The following is a 24,213-nucleotide window of genomic DNA, read 5'->3' as shown; positions in this document are numbered from 1 at the left end:
TGGTATATTTTTCCTTTGTCTTCTCTTTTTTCAGCCAGACCACTGCTCAGTTTATGGTTTATGGTGGTGCTGGGGATTGAACCTGAGATTCCCACTTGAGAGACTTGTCTGACCATTATGCTATTTCCCCACCATTAGACTATCTATTTATTTATTTATTTATTTTCCCTTTTGTTGCCCTTGTTTTTTTTTCTTTCTTTCTTTTTTTTTTTTTTTTTGTTCTGTGTATCTTCTTTATAGTTATTTTTTTTAACATTTTATTGGGATGGTTAATGGTTTATAGTGCAGTTGTTCATGCAGGGATACAGTTTGTCATTTCCTTATGAAAGTTCTTTGCAGAACATCTTATCCACAGCTTAGGTCCCTTTACATCATCATGCACCAGGGCACCACCGTTATCTTCACCTTTTCCCTCCTCATCCTTCCCTTTAGCCCTTTGCTTTGGTGCAATATGCCACACCCAATTGAGCTTTACTGTGTGTTAGCCTTCTCTGTCCTTGCTTCTGAAGTTCTGTACAGGTGAGATCATTTGGCATCTTTGTCTCATTTAACATGATTCCTTCAAGTTCCATCCAAGATAGTGCAAAGGAGATGACTTTATCATATTTAACAGCTGAGTAGTATTCCATTGTGAATATATACTACAATATTCTTAGCCACTCCTCCTCTGTCCTAGTATAATTTGAGATCAGTAATGATTTCCTTTGGCAATCCTAAATATTTTCTGGTACCAGATAAATGTAGCTTCTGTTCTATTCCCTTAAAGAACTTTGATAGTATCTTGGTAGGAATGACATTAAATGGATAATATGGTCATGTCAGTGATGTCGATTCTTCGAAACCACATGCATGAGATATATTTCCATTTCTTTGTACCTCTTTCTAATTCTTTAAATAGTGACTCAAAATTTTAGTGTAGAACGTTTTCACCTGCTTTATTAAATTTATTCCCAGATATTTTATTGCTTTTGCTGTTTTAGAAAAAGGATCAGTTTCCAGATTTCTTTTTAAAAAAATATTTATTTCCTTTTTGTTGCCCTTGTTTTTCTTTAATGTTGTTGTCATTGTTGTTGGGTAGGACAGAGAGAAATGGAGAGAGGAGGGGAAGACAGAGAGGGGGAGAGAAAGACACCTGCAGACCTGCTTCACCTCCTGTGAAGCAACTCCCCCTGCAGGTGGGGAGCTGGGGGTTCGAACCGGGATCCTCACACTGGTCCTTGTGCACCACCTACTGCACTACCACCAAATTCCCTAGACTTTTTATTTATTTATTTATTTTTAAGATAGAGGGTGAAAGACAGAAGGGAGAGAGAGACGGAAGAGAAAAGAGAAGAGAGGGAAGGTGCCACAGCACCATCCCACAGTCCATGGGGCTTCCCTTGGTGCTGTGTATGGTGCTGCACTTGGTGCTGGGGGCTCTTACCTGGGCTCTTCCTCATGCATCTGGTAACACTGCCCTCACCTCACGCTGAGAAGGGCATGGAGCCTGCTGAGAGGGCGAGGAACCTGCCGCTGGTCCCCCAAGCTTAGGATGGTGACAGTCATGGTCGTGTTGGCACCCACAGCTGGCCACCACAGCTGGCAGAGTAGCCAAATCAGCTGTGCGTCCTAAAAGGAAGGCAAGTGCTCCCACCCCCGCACCCTCCACACATACATGCTCCCAGAGCCAGAGCCCCGGGCCACCAGCATCTGCTTCTCCACTTCTTCCTTCATGTCGGGTAGGGCAGCCTTCACACTGGGGACAGGAGACTGTGAGGGGCTGCCCGGTCCACCTCCAGCCTGGATTTTTCTCACTGTGTTTAAACACGGGAGCAGTATTTTGGCATCTTTAAGGGCAGAGGCGTGGCAGTGACTCAGAGGAACACAGGCACCCTGCTTTTACTTCTGTTTGTAGGGGTGACCCCTACCCCTGTGCTCCAGGAAGGGCCTTTTCCCTCCCAGTTTCCAGACAGGGAGTAGAATGAATGAAGGAGGCTGTGCTCCCTCATAAAGCCTTTTTTTTTTTTTTTGCTTCCAGGGTTATTGTTGGGGCTCAGTGCCTGCACCACGAACCCACTGCTCCTGGAGGCTATTTTCCCCCTTTTGTTTCCTTATTGTTGTTGTGGTTATTACTGTTGTTGTTGCTGTTGTAGTTGTTAGGACAGAGAGAAATGGTAAGAGGAGGGGAAGACAGAGGGGGAGAGAAAGACACCTGCAGACCTGCTTCACTGCTTGGGAAGCAACCCCCTTTCAAGTGGGGAGCGGGGGGACTCAAACCGGGATCCTTACGCCAGTTCTTACGCTTTGTGCCATGTGCGCTTAACCTGTTGGCTACCACCCAGCCTCCTCATAAAACCTTCTGGAGCACTCTCCTCCTTGAGTACACCCTGCCCTACCAGGGCTTCAGACCTGGGAAAGGTTCCATTACAGGGTCAGCGTGGAAGCAAGTGATGTTGGCTGACACACTTAGTCTCCTCAGAGCTTGCTCATGCTACCAGAGACTATTTAAAGGATTTATGGATCAGTTTGTTTTATGAGAGAGAGAGATTGGCCAGAGCTCCACTGTAGCATATGCAGTGCTGAGGGTCGAGTTCCTGACTATCTCCAGCCCTCTGGAACTGTACAGTTATCTATCTCCCTCCCTTTCTTTCTTTCTTTCTTTCTCTCCTTCTTTCTTTCTCTCTTTCTTTCTTTCTTTTACCAGAGCACTGCTCAGCTATGGCTTATGGTGGTACAAGGGATTGAACCTGGGACTTTGGAGCCTCAGGCATGAGAGTCTCTTTGCATGACCATTATGATGTCTACCCCCGTCCCATACAGTTACCTTTCAAATAATATTTATTTAACTGATGGAGACAGAAATTAAGAAGGAAGGAGAGGGGGCCCAGCAGCGGTGGCATATCTGGTTGGGTGCACATGTTCAGTGTGCAAGGACCTGGGTTCGGGCCCCTAGTCCTCCCCTGCAGGGGAAAAGCCTCATGAGTTGTGAAGCAGGCTGCAGATGTCTCTTTGTCTCCCTCCCTCTCTACCCTCTCTATCTCTTCCTTCTTGATTTCTGGCTGTCTCTATCCAATGAATAAAGATAATTTAAAAAAAAAAAAAGAAGGAAGGGGAAAACAGGGAGAAAGAGGGGGTCAGGCAGCGGTGCACCCAGTTAAGCACACGTATTACCAAGTGCAAAGACCTGGGTTCAAGCCCCCAGCTCCCTTCCTGCAGTGTGTGTGAGGGGGGTCACTTCACAAGCAGTGAAGCAGGTCTGCAGGTGTCTCTCTTTCTCTCCCCTCTCTATCTCCTCTCCCCTCACAATTTCTCTCAATCCTAATTAAAAAAAAAAAAAAAAAAAAGTTCAACCCTGGCACCACTGTCTGCCAGAGCTGAGCAGTGCTCTTGATTGTTCTACCTGTCTGTTTTTTGTTTTTCTTTCTCATGAAACTAAACAAGTGAATTTTTAGTAGGGAGGTTGTGTAGCACAGGACATGTTGCCTGTGCTCTTGTGGGTCCCCAGCATCCTGTGTGCCCCTAGGAATGCTCTACTTCTCTCTTGTTAATAATAAGCCTTTATGTGTCTGTCTTTCTTTCTTTCTTTCTTTCTTTCTTTCTTTCTTTCTTTCTTTCTTTCTTTTTGCCTCCAGGGTTATCACTGGGGCTTAGTGCCTGCACCATGAATCCACTATTCCTGGAGTCCATTTTTTCCCTTTTGTTGCCCTTGTTTTATCATTGTTGTGGTTATTATTGTTTTTATTACTGATGTCATTGTTCTTGGATAAGACAGAGAAAAATGGAGAGAGGAAGGGAAGACAGAGGGTGGGGGAGAAAGATAGACACCTGCAGACCTGCTTTACCACATGTGAAGCGACCCCCCTGCTGGTGGGGAGCTGTGGGCTTGAACCAGGATCTCTACGCTGGTCCTTGTGCTTCACACTATGTGCGCTTAACCCAATGCACTACTACCCAACCCTCCTTTATGTGTATTTCTCTTTTTAAAAAAAATTTTATATTTATTTATTTATTTATTTTCCCTTTTGTTGCCCTTGTTGTTTTTCATCGTTGTAGTAGGTATTGTTGTTGGATAGGACAGAGAGAAATGGAGAGAGGAGGGGAAGACAGAGAGGGGGAGAGAAAGATAGACGCCTGCAGACCTGCTTCACTGCCTGTGAAGCGACCCTCCTGCAGGTGGGGAGCCAGGGGCTGGAACCAGGATCCTTATGCTGGTCCTTGTGATTTGAGCCACGTGCATTGCACTACGGCCTGACTTCCTTATGTGTATTTCTCTTAACTGATTTAAAAATCCTTGGTGGGAATGTTGCATAATATCTCTGCTAAAAGACTTTCATACCTGAGGTTCCAAGGACCCGGTTCAATCCCTTGCACCAAGGTAAGCCAGAGCTGAGCAGTGTGCTCTAGTAAAATAAAAATAAAAATAAAAATAAGCTAAAAACACCTGATAAAAATTGTCCTCCATAACAACAAAAAACTTGTACCTTTTTAGTTACTTTTACCTTTTTTTACCTTTTTAGTTGTGTGCTTTTTGCCCCTTGTTTGTGCTCTGGTCCTGCTTCTGAGGTGAATTCTGACTTTCAGGCAAGGCTTCTGTGCTGAGACCAGATGCTCACCCTGCACTTGTCATTTCCCTCAGCAACTATTACAGTACCGGGAGGCTCTGTGGGGCCACAGGCCATCCCTGAATACACCCAGATAGAGCCATTGACCCCTGGGCTTCCCTTCCCAGTGGGGAGAGTAGCACGCAGCACAGGGCTCTGGCTGCTCTCACACTTCACAGGAAAGCCAGAGCTGCTTCTCTCCTGCAGGCACAGACATGCTCACTGGCAGAGAGGGAGGTCTGTAGTATTTGAGGGAGTATGAAATTGGCAGGGACAGCGGAGTTCCATGGTATGCATGTACGCTTTATTTTGCTCGTCTGCCGCTCGCTGTAGTTGATAGATGTTAGGAGCTAAGAGGGTTGGGAATCATGGGGACGGGGGAAGGGATTGTTGAAAATTAAAATCACTTCGAGGGGCTGGGGAGAGGGCCAGGTAGTAATACACCTGGTTAAGGGCACATATCACCAAGCACATGGACCCAGGTTCAAGCCCCCGGCTCCCCACCTGCAGAGGGGTCACTTCACAAGTGGTGAAGTGGGTCTGCAGGTGTCTATCTTTCTCTCCCCCTCTCTGTCTTTCCCTCCTCTCTCCATTTCTCTCGGTCCTATCTAACAACAATGACATCAATAACAATAATAATAACCACAACAATAATAAAACAACAATGACAACAAAAGGGGAAAAAAACTTCCAGGAGCAGTGGATGTGTGGTGCAGGCACCAAGCCCCAGCAATAACCCTGGAGGCAGAAAAGAAAAGGAACATAGAAAAATGCACCATAACTTTTCTGACAGCTCCATACCTCAGCTAGAGAAGAGACAGCACAGCACCACCCCACCACCTGCCAAGCGTGTCTGTTGCCTCCCAGCCTGCTCCCATGTGCTGCCCTTGCTCAGACATGTGGCCTTGTGCATGGCAAGGTCTGTATGCTTCTAGGTGAGGTCTCCACCACCCCCTATTTTTCAAAAATACTTTATTTGCTTATTATTGGATAGAGACAGAGATAAATTGAGAGAGGAGGAGATAGAGAAGGACAGAGATGGAGAGACACCTGCAACTCTGCTTCACCACTCGTGAAGCTTTTCCTCCTGCAGGTGGGGACCAGGGGTTGAAGCCTGGGCCCTTGCGCTTTATAATGTGTGCACTGTAATTGTTGTTATTTAACTTAAAAAAGGGGTTTGGTGGGGCTGCTGCGGCGCATAAAAAGATTCACCGTGGGGAGCTGGGAACTGGTTTAAACAATACAAGGTTTATTAGGGTGAAACAGGTAAAAGGCAAAATAAGCAATCCTCATTAAGGGTTAAAAGTACGCTAGGTCCATAAAGTCTTAGTATAGTTATCAAAAGTTTAGTCCCATAAGATAAACAATTATCAGCTCTGGTAAAGGTTGCTCATGGCTGTAGAGGGGTCTAAAAGTTTACCGGCTAGCAGAGTCACACATGTTCAATTTCCAGGAGAAGTAGCCATGGCGGACAGATGCCTGAAGCACCTCCACCCAGATGCTTCTGACCAGGAGAAGAAGCAGCAGCCAATGAGAGAGAGAGTGACTTCCAGCTGGCTATACTTTTAAGTCTATTCAGCCTACCCACAATGCTTTGTCCACCAGCACGGACTGGATCCACCCACGGTCCACCATGCGCCTGCGCAGATCACTTCATACTCTGTCGCCAAGGCTGACATTGGCACTGTGTCGGGACTTCCACCCTTGGTCACCAGTATATTGCATCACCACATGTAAGGAGCGGAAGCTAGAACCCAGGTCTAGGTGCATGATGACGTGTGCCCTCAACTGGTTGTACCATCACTCAGTTCCTGAGCTCAGGCTTTCTGAAGCTCTGGAACAGACTTATTTTTGCCTCCAGGGTTACCACTGGGAGCTTGGTGTCTGCACTATGAATCCACTGCTCCTAGAGGCCATTTTTCTAATTTTTTTGTTTCCCTTGTTATTGTTGTTCTTACTGCTGTTGTTGGTTAGGACAGAGAGAAATGGAGAGAGGAGGGAAAGACAGAGAGGGAGAGAGAAAGACACCTGCAGACCTGCTTCACTGCTTGTGAAGACCTCCCCCCACCCCTGCCGCAGGTGGGGAGCCGAGGGCTCAAACTGGGATCCTTACCACCCAGCCCCCTGAAACTGACTTTTTTTTTTTTTTTGGCTACAGAGGTTTTGGACCTGGTCGATGCCACCCCTCCCCATGGACTCTTTTTCCTTTTTTCCTTTCAATTTTAGAGAGAGAGGGAGGGAGGGAGGGGGAGAGAGAGAGATAGGGAGATAGGAGAGAAATGACTGTACTGCTCCACCATCCCTGGAGATTCCCCTGGTGCAGGGGCTCTCTCACTTGAACCCAGGTCCTTGTGCAGGGTAAAGTGTGTGTTCTACCAGGTCAACTCTTCCCTGGTCCCAATTTCTATTCTTAAAACCACTTAAATGTTAAGAGGGTGTCTCAAGGACCCATGAAGGAGACTGTTTGGTTAAAAAAAAAATTGGGGGGAGGAGTCCATGCGGTGGTGTTCCTGGTTAAGTGCACGTGCAGGGGGGAAGATTCGCAAGGGATGGAGTAGGGTTGCAGTTGTCTCTCTGTCTCTCTCCCTTTCTCTCTATCCCCTCCCCTGTTGATATCTCTCTGCCCTATCAAATTAGTTAAAGTTTTAAAAAATTCTATGAAAGAAAGAAAAAAGAGGGGGGTCAGGCGGTAGCATAGCAGGTTAAGCGCACATGGCGTGAAGCACAAGGACTGATATAATGATCCTGGCTCAAGCCCCCGGCTCCCCACCTGCAGGGGGGTCGCTTCACAAGTGGTGAAGCAGGTCTGCAGGTGTCTTTCTCTCCCCCTCTCTGTCTTCCCTTCCTCTTTCCATTTCTCTCTGTCTTATCTGGCAACAACAACATCAATAACAACAATAATAATAATCACAACAATGATAAAAACAAGGACAACAAAAAGGAAAATAAATAAATAAATAAAATATTTTTAAAATTAAAAAAAAAAGGAGGAAGAGAAAAAGGAAGGAAAGGCAGGCAGGAAGGCTGAGCTCCTGGCCAGCACACACTTGGGGGACATACTGTTGTTGAAAGGGCTCTGACCATCTGTGCGTTTGACCGACAGCCCAGCCCATCGAGCAGCGGCTCACGAAGTTGGACCACACGGCCATCCACCCGCACCTGCTCAACATGAAGATCGGGCAGGGCCGCTATGAGCAGGGCTTCTTCCCCAAGCTGCAGCCCGACGTGCTGGCCACTGGGCCGGCCAACAACAAGTAAGCCCTACCTCTCTGCTTGGCCTTGCTTCCACACCAACGGCTCTCTGTAAAGAAAAGCTGGGCCATTTGAAGTGGGACGGGGGGGGAGGGGCATGCATCCCAACTTGCAAGGGCCCTGGTTCTAGTCCCAGCACCACACTGGAGCACTGGAGCAGGGGAGCAGGAGGGAACAGAGCAAAAGGTCCCCAGTTCCCCTCCAAACTCTGTTGGTCGGCTTCTAGACTGACAGACACCTGCATGAAGAATCACAAAACAACCATGTTCCAGGGAACAGCGTTTATTGAGACAAAGCAAGGACAGAGAGGAGAAGAAAACACATGCTTTAGAGGCATGCAGACCTGAGAGAGAAAGAGAGAACCGGGCGGTGGTGCACCTGGTTAAGCACACATATTACCAATCACAAAGACCCGGGTTCGAGCCACAGATTCCCACCTGCAGGGGGGTTGCTTCACGAGCAGTGAAGCAGCTCTGCAACTGTCTCTCTCTCACTCTCTATCTCTATCTCCCCATCTTCTCTCAATTTCTCTCTGTCCTATCTAATAAAAATTAGAAGAAGGTCGGCGGTAGTGCAGTGGGTTAAGAGCAGATGGCGCAAAGCACAAGGACTGCTGTAAGGATCCCAGTTTGAGTCCCTGGCTCCCCACCTGCAGGGGGGTTGCTTCACGGTCAGTAAAGCAGGTCTGCAAGTGTCTTTCTCTCCCCCTCTCTGTCTTCCCCTCCTCTCACCATTTCTCTCTGTCCTATCCAACAACGACGACGTCAATAACAATAATAACTACAACAACAATAACAACAAAGGCAACAAAAAAGAAACAAACAAATAAATAATAGAAAAAGAAAAATCTAAAGACTGGGCAGTAGCACACAAGGCTAAGCGCAAATGGTGCGAAGCACAAGGACCAGCACAAGGATCCCCACCTGCAGGGGAGTCGCTTCACAGGCAGTGAAGCAGGTCTGCAGGTGTCTATCTTTCTCTCCCCCTCTCTGTCTTTCCCTCCTCTAACAATTTCTCTCTGTCCTATCCAACAACAACAGCAGCAACAACAACAATGGAAAAAAGATGGCCTCTAGGAGCACTGGATTCGTAGTGCAGGCACAGAGCCCCAGCAATAACCCTGGAGGCAAAAAAAAAAATCCAAAAAGTAGAGATGTTACTCTTTTCATGCTTGGTGGAGCCCATGACATCATGCATAAGCAATTCTGTAGGTCCTAGGCTGGTGTTTTTATTTTTATTTCTTAATTATCTTTATTTATTAACAGATAGAGACAGCCAGAAATGAAAAGATAGTGATAGGGAAGGAGAGAGGCAGAGAGACACCTGCAGGCCTGCTTCACCACTTGTAAAGCTTTCCCCTGCAGGTAGGGACCAGGGGATCAAAGCCAGGCCCTTGAGTACTGTGACGTGCACTTAACCAGGTGCGCCACCACCCAGCCCCTGTTTTGATTTTTCTTTTATTTTAGGGAAGAGGAGAAAGAAACAGAGAGGGAGAGGCATCACAGAACCACATGTGGAGCTTCCCCTGGTGCTACGGTGTACGCACATGGTGCTGGGACCAAAACCCAGGGCCTCCGCATGGTAAGACTAAGGAGTGCACTCTACCAGGTGAATTATCTCCCTACCCAGATGCTTTTTTTTTTCTTTATTAAACCCTTTTTTTTTTTTGCCTCCAGGGTTATTGGTTGGGCTCAGTGCCTCCACTACAAATCCACTGCTCCTGGAGGCCATTTTTTTCCCTTTTGTTGTCATTTTTTTTAATCATTGTTATTATTATTGTTGTTGTATAGGACAGAGAGAAATTGAGAGAGGAGGGGAAGACAGAGAGGGGGAGGGAAAGACAGACAGCCACAGACCTGCTTCACCACTTGTGAAGCAACCCCCCTGCGAATGAGGAGACGGAGGCTGCAGGAGGCTGCAACCGGGATCCTATCCAGTCCTTGTGCTTCACGCCATGTGTGCTTAACCCCTGTGCTACCGCCCAACCCCCTATTAAACACTTTTGATATAAGTTTAAATAGAATGCTGGCAGTCCCATGAGAGGAAGGTGAGGCTTCACCCTCTCTCAACAGCCTCCCAGGACTGGAACAAAGCCCTGGCGACTCAGACATGTGAAACAGCAATGTGCTCTCTCCCAGAGCTGCAAGCCAGAGGGTTGGGAAGGCTCAAGGCCTGGGGCTTGGGGAGGGGCCCTTCCTGCCTTTGCAGTATCTAGCCACTCCCAGGCTTGTCCACCTAGTGTCCACACAGCCCGGGATCCCTCTGTCCCCTCCTTCCTGTGTCTGGGCCCAGTTTCCTGCCTGTAGGACTCAGTTGTGTTGGGTCAGGCCCACCCAGTGACCTCATCCTAGTTCAGCCATGTCTGCAAGGACTATCTCCAAATGAGGTCGTGTGCACAGTCCCAGGGCAGGACCCTGCTGCAGTTTGAGAGGCAGAGGCAGAGAGACCAAGAGGAAGTGAAGGACCGTAACTGACGTGGCAGATGCCACACTGGAGTCTGGCTCACGCACGTGGCAGAGCAGTGCCCTGTCCAAGTCAGCTACTCTGCTGACCCACCCCCACCCCCCACAGCAGAACTTTTTTTTTTAAAGTATTATTTCTTTATGAGAGAGAGAGAGAGAGAACCAGAGCCTCACTCTAGCACATGTGATATCAGGGGTTGGACCCAGGGCATCAGGCTTGATAGTCCACTGCTCCACCTCCCAGGCCACTAGGAGTGGAATGTCAAGCAGATCTTAGGTAGGGGGGCAGCATTCAACCCATAACCCCAGCACCACCATCTTTATGCTTTTAAAATATCAAGCACAAGAGGCTGGCAGTGGTGCTCTTAGCAGAACGCACACATTACAGTACGTGAGGACCCAGATTCAAGCACCCCCTCCCCACCTGCAGAGGGGAGGAAGCTTCAGGAGTGGCGAAGCAGGGTGGCAGGGGTCTCTCTGTTTATCTCCCTCTCTATCATCCCCACCCCTCTCTCTGTTCCATCAAATATAAGAAAAATTAAATAATTTTTTAAAAACTATGAAAAAATATCAAGTGCAAAATTATAGAATGGTGATTGGGGGTGTGGTGCAGTGAATAACGCACTGAAATCTCAAGCATGAGGTCCTGAGTTCAATCCCCAGCAGCACATGTAGCAGATTGATGTCTGGTTCTCTCTCTCTCCTATCTTTCTCATTAATAAATAAATAAAATCTTTAAAAAAAATAGGAAGTCGGACATAGTGCAGTGGGTTAAACACACATGGCGCAAAGCGCAAGGACTGGCATGAGGATCCCGGTTCGAGCCCCGGCTCTCCACCTGCAGGGAAGTCGCTTCACAAGCTGTGAAGCAGGTCTGCAGGTGTCTCTCTTTCTCTCCCCCCTCTGTCTTCCCCTCCTCTCTCCATTTCTCTCTGTCCTATCCAACAACAACGACATCAATAACAACAATAATAACTACAATAACAATAAAAAAACAACCAGGGCAACAAAAGGGAATAAATAAATAAATATTAAATAATAATAATAGATAAATAAAATATTTTTTTAAAAAATGACATAACGGGGGCCGGGTGGTGGTGCATCTGTTCATGTTACAATGCACAAGGACCTAGGTTCGAGCCCCCAGTCCCCACCTGCAGGGGGAAAAGCTGCACAAATAGTGAAACAGGGCTACAGGTGTCTCTCTGTCTCTCTTTCTTTTGATCCCACCCTTCTCTCTCAATTTCTGGCTGTTTCTGTCCAATAAATCAATAAAGATATTTTTAAAATGACAGAATGCCGGGATAGCCTGAGGGTACTTCTTCCCGAGCTAGTGCTCTCTGGGTTGGAGAGAACTCAACTGGAGCTGATCTAGGCTGCTGTGTGGGAGAGGGATCAGGAACGCGTGCTGCACCAACTTCCGCAGGAGATACACTCTGGAACTCTCGGAGCCGGAAAGCAATTTCCAAGTGTCTTTAATCAGAAGAGCAGCTGTTTTTATACTCTCCAAGTAGGGTGGAAACAGGATGTGATATAGAGAGGGTGGAGAGAAAAGTGACTGGTGAAAATCAGAGTGTGACAAGGAGGGGGCAGAACAGGCGAGAATCCTATAACTGAACCACCAATGCCCTGGAGTGCTTTATGTAAAAGTGATTTATGTAAATAGACCAAACCTTTGGATCAGTAAAATCCCTATATAGGCATATGGTTAAGCAGAAGCCAGGGGGAGATGGCAACTACCCAACATCTCCCCCTTTCTTTTTAACTTTTTGCCATAGTATCAGGAGTGTGGGGCACTTTGTGAGGCAGGGAGACTGATAAGAGGCACACCTTTTTTGGGGTTCTACTGTCCCTCCTTGCTCAACCTCTCCGTGGAGAGAGAGACTAACAGGATTGACACACCCCTCAGGCTCAGGCCCTTCCAAGCTCAACCATATCCTCACAATTCCCCAACATCTTCCTCTTACTTAATGGCCATATATAACTGGGTCAATGTCTGTAAAAGGCTTCATCTCTGTCAGGGGAATAGCAGTGTAGGGGTGAACGGAAACCTGTTGGGAAGAAAGCAGAATGATAGTGTGTAAGTGTCTTTAAAAAGAACTAGCACAAGACGGAGGGATAAGTAAGAGTAGCAAGAGACAGAGTGAGCCTGATGGGTGGAGGAGTGGGGGCCTGATAAGCCGAGGGGCTAGAGGGGTGATCTGGCATTGCAAAATCCCGAGTCAGCCTGCTACAGTCATTCTTCAAGAAGTCCAGGAGTATAAAAGGAGTGTCCAGCAAGTTCTATAGAAGCATCAGTCCAATGTCAACGGCCAGGAAATAAATGCCACACGTCTATCTTGATGGAGGAGGACGGCCACCGGAACTTTTCTTCTCTGTAGAGAGTGACCTGGAACCGCCAAAACATGATGGGCGAAACAGAAGCAGGAAGAGCAGACACCGATGGTTGAGAGAAAGGCAGTAGGAAAGTCTTGTCCTTCGGAGTCTGTGAATCAGGTTCTCCAGATCGTGTCAGGTCACATCATGGGTTTCTGGGGATGGCTGTAATTGTGGGTGATGTCAGAGGTCAGGGATCCAAGATGGATTTCTGTGGATTCTATATGAGCAGATGCTTCTTTATGCGAAGGCTTGTCATAGCTGTAGTCAATTACTTATGAAAAAACTTTGTAACAAATTAGAAGTTTACTACAATTGATAACTCAATGATTATAACTGGTTTAGGTATCTTTATAATTTTGTGTAAAGGTCATCTTACGTGACCTCATGTAGCAGTCTTTATATAGCAAAGTTTTCATACCGAGTTTAAGTTACATATATTGATTCTTGACTATTTTTACATTGGGTTTTTAAGCAAACTCAGGTTACTAGAGTTAACACATTTTAGTGACAATTTTTTTTTTTTTGGTACATTTACAATATCAGATTGATGCCAAATTTGTTGTGGATTAATTTCCACAAGATAGCTTACAGGACATTTTTGGGGGCCCTCCAAAAATGTCCTGTATAGAGAATTTGTATTTTAACTTAGGAGATGATGAATTGTCACATTGAATATTTAGAGTTTTACCTTAAACACTCAGTTACTTAAATGAATTGATTTTACCTCTTCTCGTAAAAATGTAACTTCGAAGTTACGATTTAACTGTCAAGTTAATGTTTACCAAACTTGAAACACGCATATTAAACATATAGTTTATAACACACAGGAGGAGAAAAACTTGTAAATAAGATATATCATTTCAAATGTGAATTTAGAACTACTGTCATAGTTGAACCATCTTTACTCACACAGTTTAAGACTAAACATTTCATATTGATATCAAGACTTAAAAAAGAAATCAAAAGGGGGAATGAACAATTTTTGGACTGTTTCTGGACGTCTCCAGAAACCATGGCTGCGTCCAGCCGTTTGATATAAAGTCAGTTAACTTTCAGAGTACTCTGAGCACAATGGGTCATACAAAAATTTTGGTCACTCAACTCACTCAATTTTTTTTTTTTTTTCACTCACTCACTCACAAAACACAACTGGCCAGTCATAGCATAAGACATTCATTCGGGGGGGGGGAGAGTTCTGTGAATCAGATTTTTTTTTTTTTTTGATTCTGCCATGCTGTATTATGGATCCTGGGGTGCATCCTGTAGCCAGTCCTCTTGCAGCCAGTCTTCTTGCAGTGTTTCTTGTTCTTCAGGGATATCAGCACCATCATGTGGGTATTGCCGGACATGGCGGGCAGGAACCCAAACAGGCTTGGAGTAATTTTGTGGAAAAATACATGCGAAACCCCTCCCCATAGTCAACAGGGGGTCAGGTCCTTTCCAAATTTTATCAAGTGGGTCTTTCCATTTGACTTTAATAGCTGGGAGGGTGGGTGGTGTTTGCCAATGAAGAATTATAGGAGGTTGGTGGGAGTTTTTGTAAATATTAAAGAGATTTAATGTAGTTAAGGCTTTTGCCAGCTGGATATTAGGGGGGTACATTTCCCCTTTTTCTTTATTTAATTGAGCCTTAAGAGTTTGATGGGCCCTCTCAACAATGCCTTGTCCCTGTGGATTATACGGAATGCCTGTAGTATGAGTAATGTTCCAGAGGGAACAAAAATCTTTAAATTGTTTGCTGGTAAAAGCAGGTCCATTATCCGTTTTAAGTTGAAGAGGTAAGCCCATTACAGCAAAACAGGAGAGCATATGGCTTATAAGCTTTTTTGAGTTTTCTCCAGTTTGAGCTGTAGCCCACATAAACTTAGAGAAGGTATCAATTGAGACGAACACATATTTTTGTTTGCCAAAGTTAGGTATGTGGGTAACATCAATTTGCCAAAGAGCGTTGGCTTTTAAACCTCGAGGATTAACCCCTAGAGTCTGAATAGCAGGTGTTTTGATTAGACCTGCACAGGAGGAACATGTAGCAAGAATACGTTTTAACTGTGGCAGAGGAATATCAGGAAATCGAGCTCGAAGACCTTTAAGATTAACATGGGTTAGGGAATGAAAGTCAGCAGGATTAGAGACAGAGGCTAGGAGAATTCCTGTGGAGGCAAGGCGGTCAGCTGCAGCATTCCCTTCGGACAGGGGACCAGGAAGAGGGCTGTGGGAACGTAGGTGTTGAACATACAGTGGATGGGTTCGAGAACAGAGCATAGAGGCAATTTGAATTAAAAGAGGAGAAAGTGGGTTGTCATCAATTCTTACATAAGATCGAGCAAGCCATGGAAGTAAGTTAACAGTATACACACTGTCAGAAAAAAGGTTGAAGGATTCTGGTACAGCTTTTAATGCAAGGAAAACAGCATAAAGTTCTTTGTACTGAGGGGAATTATCAGGAAGTTCAGTAAAGAGAGGTTTGGGGTATTGCTGGTCTGGATAATATATAAGGGCAGCAGCTCCCTTTTTTCCACCATCAGTGAACACTGTAGGAGCAGAGGGGATGGGATCTCGAGAGAAAAGTTTAGGTACTAGTAGAGGCAACAGAGGTAAAGAAGCTATCAAATTATTAGAGGGAAAATGATTATCTAATTGTCCTGGAAAACCCATTAAACTTATGGCAAAACGAGAATGGTGGCGTATGAGCCATTCTGTATCAGTGAGAGAAAAGGGAAGAATGATTGAATCTGGTTCCCTTCCTAAGACCTGAACCGATCTGTTTCTTCCTTGGCGAACCATAAATGCTAAGGCATCAATCTCGGTAAGGAGTCTTGGAGCTCCGCCTACTGGCGTATGAAGCCATTCGAGAACGCCATGTTTCTGCCACAATGCCCCCACTACCGTGGGGGTGGAGTTAAAGATTAGAAGATTTACTGGAGAGGAGGGGGAGAATCGAACGAGGTGCATGTCCTGGAGAGCCTGGTTAACTTTTTCCAGAGCCAAGGATGCTTCGGGGGTTAACATACGCTTTGAGGAGGGCTGTTTGTTTCCTTTTAACAGATCGAACAGTGGTTGCAGGCAGCTCGTAGGCAGATAAAGATACTGCCTAAGCCAATTCAAATTTCCAAGAAAACTTTGTAAAGAAGCAAGAGTGAGATTAGAAGGAAAAGTAACACAAGGTTTTAAAGGACGAATCTGCGTTAGGGAAATCTCTGAGCCTAAGAAAGATATTGGAGGGATTAGCTGTATCTTCTCAGGAGCTACATTAAGTCCACTTCTCTTTAAGGCAGGGATTAGAAAATCACGTAGGGCGGAGAGATCTGTATCTAATTCTCCCCATATTAACACGTCATCCATATAATGAAAAACCTTAAGGCCCTTATGAATATATGGAAAAAGGGCAGATTTAACAACCTCTTGACAAATAGTAGGACTATTAGCCATGCCCTGGGGCAGTACCACCCATTCAAATCTATCGGCAGGGCTGGCATTATTAATAGAAGGAACAGAGAAAGCAAAACGTTTACAATCTTGTGGGTGTAAGGGAATAGAGAAAAAACAATCCTGTATATCAATAGCTATGATTGGAATTCCTGTGGGAATTGCGGAAGCAAGAGGCAAACCCCTTTGGGGGGAGCCCCAAACCTGCATGGTTTTATTAACTGCACGAAGATCTTGGAGGAGGCGCCATTTTCCTGAGCGCTTTTTAATTACAAAGACTGGAGTATTCCATGGGCTCCGAGAATGACGAATGTGTCCCAACGATAACTGCTCTTGGACGAGTTTTTTTAAAATTTCTAGCTTCTCCCTAGGCAAAGGCCACTGTTCCACCCAGACAGGCTCATTAGAAAGCCAATCTAAGCGGGGAGTTCTGTTACGAACAGTGGCAGTTAGTATTGGGGGTGCTGGTTGGGTCTAGCAGTCTCACAGGAGTGAGTGTGGTGTCCTGCAGAGGTGTCTGAGGATATCACTACATCTAAAGATTCCAGCAAGTCTCTTCCCAATAAATTGGTGCTTATATCAGCTATTAAAGGCTGAAAGCGTCCGGTAGTCCCTTCTGGATCTTCCCACACAAGGGAATCTCGTGTGCGGAATGCCTGAGTCAATCCTCCAACACCATGTAAGCGTGGTCCTGGGAGGAGTTCCCAACTCTGGGGAACCTCTGCTTGTCTTAATATTGTCTTATCTGCTCCCGTGTCAATCAAACACTTAAAAGGAATATTACCAATCTTTACTGTCATAGTTGGGTGACCCCTTTCTAAAACAGGGGTGGTCCATAAAATCTCAGGCTCTGAATTCGAGCTGTTCTCTTGCTCCAGCCGGTTATTTCTATGCTGGAAGTTCCCACATACCACGGGTTCCTCCTTCTGCTCACCCTCTGTTATTGTTACTTGGCGTGGTGGGTATAGCGACGGATTGGGTCCCAAGCTGGGCTTCTGTTTGTGGAAGAAGGGCACAGCACCAAGCGGGCGACCTGCTTCCTTCCCTCTTGGGGGCGGGGCTAAGGGAAGCCCCATACCTAGTTTAAATCCCTGTTTACATTTGGCAGAGGCGTGCCGTTCCTATGGAACCTTGACCAACAATCTCTCCTCCAGTGAAATCCTTTCTGGCATCTGGGACAAGGCATTCGTGGTCTCTGATTCCCTGTCTGGAGGCGGGGTTGCCCTGATTGGAGGCGGGGTTGCCCTGACTGGAGGTGGGGTCGCCCTGACTGGAGGCGGGGTCGCGGTCTATTTTCTGGACATTGGTTACGCCAATGCCCTTGGCGACCGCACTGAAAGCAAGCTCCTTTTTGCTTATGTAAGGTAGCTGCATAGGCCTGTAACATAGGTCCTTGAAAAGAGCTTGATCTGAGATCCTGTGTAGCTAGAATCCAAGTATCTGGGTGTTCATTTTTAAGAGTGATACAGGCCTGTCGAAAATGCGGAAGCATTCCATCCCAGACTATGGATCGCAGAAGGAGAAAACGAGCGTCAGGATTATAAATCTTCCTTTCCAAACTCGACTGGACCCTGGCAATGAATTTAGCGAGGGATTCATCAGGTTCTTGTTGCAGGGAGAGAATGGGGGCTGAGGCTGCTCCCATGGGTGGTGTTAATCGCTCCCATGCTTTTAATGCACACAGGCGTACTTGATCAAAATACCCCGCTGGAAACTTGGCTTCCGCCTGTTGAATCCCTGTTTCTAATTGGCCTGTTCCAAACAATGCATCAAAATTACCCTCTGGCTGATTTTGAATATTTTTCCGCGATTGTTGTAAACATTCATCGCGAAAGAATGCCTCCCATTGCAGGAAGAGGGGGCCTGGGAGCGTAGCACGAGTCACATCTCTCCAATCTTGAGGGGTATTAAGGTTCTGAAGCAGGCCTTGTAAAATGGACTTGGTCCATGGGGCATGAACACCGTCATCTTTGATAGCCTGGCGTAGTTCCTTCAGGTCTGTGGCGGAATATGGATACCAGGCCTGAGGTTTTTGTCTATTGGGGGCAACATTGACCGGAAATGTGTGGACTTCCTCTGATAAGTGTGTAGTGGTAGGAGGAGTCACTGAAGTGGAAGCTTCTGGACAAGTGGCCGAAGAAGTGGTTTTGGAGGCTACAGGAGAATTCGGACATGTGTCTATCAAAACAGGGTGGGGTGAAGAAGCAGCCGTGGAGGCAGCAGGAGGTTCCGGACACATTTCTGCCAAAATGGGGGTGGCCGAAGAAGTGGCTGTGGAGTCCAAAGGAGAATTCAGACACGTGTCTGCCAAAATAGGGGCCTCAGGGCAAGATGCCAAAATAGGGGCCTCAGGGCAAGATGCAGAGGAATTAGGGTGGGTCAAGATCACGACAGGCCTTTGCTTCTTCTTGTTTTTAAGGTGCTGGTTAAGTTCTATGATTACTTCCTTTATCTCTTGGACCTCAGCCTCTAGTTTCTTAAGCCTTTTGAGAGGTTGCCCTATATATCCCTTAAAAGCTGCTATGATGATCAACAGGATATAAGGTGAAGCCCCGAGAAAAATGTCCCAGATATATAAAAATTGTATACTGGAAAAAGAATGCAGGATTTGGAAAAGATTTTCCATGGTGGAAAGATCTCCGGAAAACAATAAAAAAGAAAAAAAAAATCACAGTGCCTTAACACAATATTGCAGATACCCAAAAGGTGTGTACTTATCTAAGATGTCTTCTTGTAAATCTGCTGCTTACGGGTCCCTGTTCCGGGCGCCAGATGCCGGGATAGCCTGAGGGTACTTCTTCCCGAGCTAGTGCTCTCTGGGTTGGAGAGAACTCAACTGGAGCTGATCTAGGCTGCTGTGTGGGAGAGGGATCAGGAACGCGTGCTGCACCAACTTCCGCAGGAGATACACTCTGGAACTCTCGGAGCCGGAAAGCAATTTCCAAGTGTCTTTAATCAGAAGAGCAGCTGTTTTTATACTCTCCAAGTAGGGTGGAAACAGGATGTGATATAGAGAGGGTGGAGAGAAAAGTGACTGGTGAAAATCAGAGTGTGACAAGGAGGGGGCGGAACAGGCGAGAATCCTATAACTGAACCACCAATGCCCTGGAGTGCTTTATGTAAAAGTGATTTATGTAAATAGACCAAACCTTTGGATCAGTAAAATCCCTATATAGGCATATGGTTAAGCAGAAGCCAGGGGGAGATGGCAACTACCCAACAACAGAACAAACATAAACAGAGATAAACCATCGTTCCATACAATAGATGGGTCCCTTGAGAGACCACCATAATATCTGCCAAGTGGAAAGCTAGGGGATATGTGCAAGTATTCATCCCAAGTGAGAAATAGGGCACAGCTCACACAGTGGAGTCCCCTTTACCACTCCCATGGATCTGGGTTCAAGTCCCCGCCCACCACACGGGAGCACCATGCACAGGTGGTGCAGGGCTGGAGTGCTTTCCTTCTCTCTCCCTCTCAGTGTCTCATCCTTTGGCTAAAGGGGAAAAAAAAGTTAACTAGGAGTAGTGGGATTGCGTAGGCATGAAAACTCTGGTGGTGAAAAGAAAAGAGAAGAAAGGGAAGGGAAAGGAAAGGAAAGGAAAGGAAAGGTAAGGAAAGGAAAAAGAAAAGAGAGAAGTAAAGGTAACATAAGAAGGAGAGGCACCGTGCGCACAGCTCAGCGTTCATGAAGCTTCCCCGAGTGCTGGTGCTCCTGTGTAGTGCTAGGGCCAGACAAGAAAGGAAGCAAAGGGTGGGAACACGGTGGATTGGAGAGAAAGAATGTTGAGTTGGATATCACCGAGTCTGGAATTTCACTCCTTCTCTCTCTCTCTCTCTCTCTCTCTTTTTTTCCCTCCAGAGTTATCGCTGGGGCTCAGTGCCTGCACTACAAATCCACTGCTGCTGGAGGCCATTTTTCCCCCACTCTGGTTGCCCTTGTTGTATTGTTATTATTGCTGTTGTTGTTGAATAGGACAGAGAGAAATGGAGAGAGGAGGGGTAGGCAGAGAGGGGGAGAGAAAGACACCTAAAGACCTCCTTCATTGCTCCTGAGATGACCCCCCTATAGGTTGGAACCTGGGGCTCGAACCTGGATCCTAGCACCAGTCTTTGTGTTTAGTGCCATGTGCTCTTTTTTTATGTATTTATTTATTTTCCCTTTTGTTGCCCTTGTTTATCGTTGTTGTTGTTATTGCTGTCATTGTTGTTGGATAGGACAGAGAGAAATGGAGAGAGGAGGGGAAGACAGAGAGAGGGAGAGAAAGGGAGCTACCTGCAGACTTGCTTCACTGCCTGTGAAGTGACGCCCCTGCAGGTGGGGAGCCGGGGGCTCGAACCAGCGTCCTTGCACCTTGCGCCACCTGCACTTAACCCGCTGTGCTACGCCCGATTCACCCCCTCTCTTTTTTTTTAATATTTATTTATTTATTCCCTCTTGTTGCCCTTGTTGTTTTATTGTTGTAGTTATTATTGTTGTTATTGATGCCGTTGTTGTTGGATAGGACAGAAAGAAATGGAGAGAGGAGGGGAAGACAGAGGGGGGAGAGAAAGGGAGATACCTGCAGACCTGCATCACTGCCTGTGAAGCGACTCCCCTGCAGGTGAGGAGCTGGGGGTTTGAACCAGGATCCTTATGCTAGTCCTTGCGCTTTGCACCATGTGTACTTAACCCGCTGCACTACCGCCCCATTCCCTACTCCTTCTCTTTTACTTCTAATTTTCAGTGTAGCGCCGGAGTATCAGTCTGGGCCATCATACATGCACTGTACCACTGCTGATCCATCTCCCCACAACAGTTTTTTCATTCTTGATTTTCTTTTCTTTCTTTTCTTTTCTTTTTTGCCTCCGGGGTTACCGCTTGGACTTGATGCCTGCACTATGAATCCACTGCTCCTGGAGGCTATTTTTCCCCTTTTGTTGCCCTTGTTGTTTATCGTTGTTGTTATTATTATTGTTGTCATTGGATAGGACAGAGAGAAATCAAGAGAGATGGGGAAGATAGACAGGAGGAGAGAAAGACAGAAACCTGCAGACCTGCTTCACCGCCTGCAAAATGACCCCCCTGCAGGTGGGGAGCCAGAGGCTCGAACCAGGATCCTTAGCCGGTCCTTGATCTTTGCGCCAGACCTGCTGCATACCGCCCAGCCCCCTTGATTTTATTTTCTTTATTTTAATTGTCACCAGGATTGTCACTGTGGCTTGGTGCCAACATAATGAATCCACTGCTTCTGGTGGCCATTTTTTTCTACTGCTCCTGGTGGCCATTTTTTTCCTTTTTCTTTTTTTTAATTAGGATAGAGAGAAATTGAGAGAGAAGGGAGACACCTGCAGCCCTGCTTCAATGCTTATGAAGCTTCCCCCTGAAGATGGGGAGCAGGGGCTTCCACCTGGGTCTTCACACATGGTCATATGTGCACTCAGTCAGGAGCACCACCGCTTGCCCCCTTCATTCTTTTTTAAAATATTTTTATTTATTAGAAAGAGACAGAGAGAAGTTGAGAGAGGGGGAGACAGAGAGGGAGAGAGACACCTGAAGCCCTGCTCTACCACTTATGAAACTTTCCCCCTGCAGGTGGGGACCAGGGACTTGAGCCCAGGTCCTTGCACACTATAATATGTGTACTTAGCCAGGTGCACCACCATCTGCCCTCCCCCAATTCTTTATTTTAATTTTTAAAATTTATTTTCCCTTTTGTTGCCCTTGTTTTTTTATTGTTGTTGTTGTTTTTTATTTCGTTGTTGTTGAATAGGAGAGAAATGGAGAGAGGAGGGGAAGACAGAGAGGGGGAGAGAAAGATAGACACCTGCAGACCTGCTTCACTGCCTGTGAAATGACCCCCTTGCAGGTGGGGAGCTGGGGGCTTGAACAGGGATCCTTAGGCTGGTCTTTGAACCAGTCCTTGAGCTTCATACCATGTGCACTTAAACTGCTGTGCTACCACCCAACTCCCTCAGTTCTTTATTTTAGAGAGAGGAGAGATGGAGAGATAGCGGTAGGCAAAGAGGCAGTGCAAAGTGCTTGCTCCAAATTCATTCTTAGCCTCTCCATTGGGGAGCAAGAGAGAGGTGAAAGAGTGCCGAGGCCTCCTGGCCCAGATGAGTGCTTCCAGATGAGAGGAGTAGGAAGCAGTTTCACTTTTGCTGAACCATTAGGCTTGCCAACTGTTTTTTTATTGCCACCAAAATTATCACTGAGGCTCTGTTCTTGTACAATGAAACCACCTTTCCTGGTGGTTTTTTCCTGCCTTCCTTCCTCCCTCTTTCTCTTTCTTACCTTCCTTCCTTCCTTCTTTCCTTCTTTCTTTTTTTTAATTAATTAATTAATTAATTATAAAAAGGAGACATTAACAAAATCATAGGATAAGAGGGTACAACTCCACACAATTTCCACTCTCCTTATCTCATCCCATCCCCTGATAGCTTTCCTATTCTTTATCCCTCTGGGAGTATGGACTCAAGGTCATTGTGGGATGCAGAAGGTGGAAGGTCTGGCTTGACTGGTCGATCCATACTCCCAGCCTGTCTTTCTTTCCCTAGTCTCTTTCCCTAGTCTCTCTTTCCCTGTCTCTCTCTTTCCCTAGTCTCTTTCCCTAGTCTCTCTTTCCCTGTCTCTCTCTTTCCCTAGTCTCTTTCCCTAGTCTCTCTTTCCCTAGTCTCTTTCCCTAGTCTCTCTTTCCCTGTCTCTCTCTTTCCCTAGTCTCTTTCCCTAGTCTCTCTTTCCCTGTCTCTCTCTTTCCCTAGTCTCTCTTTCCCTGTCTCTCTCTTTCCCTAGTCTCTTTCCCTAGTCTCTCTTTCCCTGTCTCTCTCTTTCCCTAGTCTCTCTTTCCCTGTCTCTCTCTTTCCCTAGTCTCTTTCCCTAGTCTCTCTTTCCCTAGTCTCTTTCCCTAGTCTCTCTTTCCTTGTCTCTCTCTTTCCCTAGTCTCTTTCCCTAGTCTCTCTTTCCCTGTCTCTCTCTTTCCCTAGTCTCTTTCCCTAGTCTCTCTTTCCCTGTCTCTCTCTTTCCTCTGGGGAAGCAGAGCTCCAGGACACATTGGTGGGGTCATCTGTCCAGGGAAGTCTGGTCGGCATCATGCTGGCATCTGGAACCTGGTGGCTGAAAAGAGAGTTAACATACAAAGACAAACAAATTGTTGAACAATCATGGACCTAAAGGCTGGAATAGTAGAGCTGAAGTGTTGGGGAGTCCTCTATTTTGTAGATAGCTAATAGGAATATTTTAATTATATTCCAAAGGGCTTGTGGCTATACTAGTTTTTGTTTTTTTGTTTTTTTGCCTGAGCCTGAAATCTGATATGCAGGTAGATCCAAGTTATTGTCTGGGGAGATGATGTCATGGCTGGAAAAGGGGCAGAAAGCTGGATCAGGGAAGAGAGTAGCTCCCAAATATGGGAAAAGGGTATAAATATTGTTGACTGTAAACCCCATCTATTTGACCTTCTTTCTTTCTTTCTATTAGATAGGACAAAGAGAAGTTGAGAGGGGAAGGGGAGATAGAGAGGAAGAGAGAAAGAGAAACACTTAAAGACCTGCTTCACCACTTCAAAAAGTATGTCCCCCTCCCCTCCCCAAGGGCTGGGCGGTAGCACAGTGGGTTAAGTGCACATGGCACAAAGTGCAAGGACCAGCATAAGGATCCTGGTTTAAGCCCCCTGCTACCCACCTGCAGGGGAGTCACTTCATAGGTGGTGAAGCAGGTCCGTAGGTTTTTGACTTTCTCTCCCTCTCTCTGTCTTCCCCTCCTTTCTCCATTTCTCTCTGTCCTATCCAACAGCAGCTAGAACAACAATCATAATAACAACAACAAGATCAACAAAAAAATGGGGAAAATAGCCTCCAGGAGCAGTGGATTCTCTGCACCAAGCCCCAGCAATAACTCTGGAGGCAAAAAAAAGAACAGAAAATAAAAGTGTCCCCCATATAGGTGGGAAGCAGGAGCTCTAACCCAGGTTACATGTGCACTTAACTGGGAACACCACTGCCTGGGCCTTCCAACTGTTTTTGAAATGACTTACAAAGATTGTAAGGATGGGGGAGATAGCATACTGGCTATACAAAAACCTCTCCTGCCTGAGCCACCAGAGCCCCCAGGTTCAGTCCCCAGCATAACCAC

General features: G+C 46.3%; 1 protein-coding gene across 3 annotated transcripts in view; it reads left to right on the top strand.

Moving 5' to 3' along the window:
- Window positions 1-24,213, top strand: part of DENND5B (DENN domain containing 5B) — a 150,141-nt gene that overhangs the window by 79,589 nt on the left and 46,339 nt on the right. For all 3 annotated transcript variants that reach the window (XR_009550718.1, XM_060194618.1, XM_060194617.1), the window contains one exon: window positions 7,684-7,834. Coding sequence is in view for 2 of the 3 variants with exons in the window: in XM_060194618.1 (XP_060050601.1) it covers window positions 7,684-7,834 (151 nt within the window). In the remaining variant the exon portion in view is untranslated. The remainder of the gene's footprint in view (window positions 1-7,683; window positions 7,835-24,213) is intronic.

The sequence above is a fragment of the Erinaceus europaeus genome, chromosome 7 (assembly GCF_950295315.1).
Source record: "Erinaceus europaeus chromosome 7, mEriEur2.1, whole genome shotgun sequence".
Classification (NCBI taxonomy): domain Eukaryota; kingdom Metazoa; phylum Chordata; class Mammalia; order Eulipotyphla; family Erinaceidae; genus Erinaceus; species Erinaceus europaeus.
Note: the sequence above shows the minus strand (reverse complement) of the source record. Positions and strands in the feature narration are given on the sequence as shown.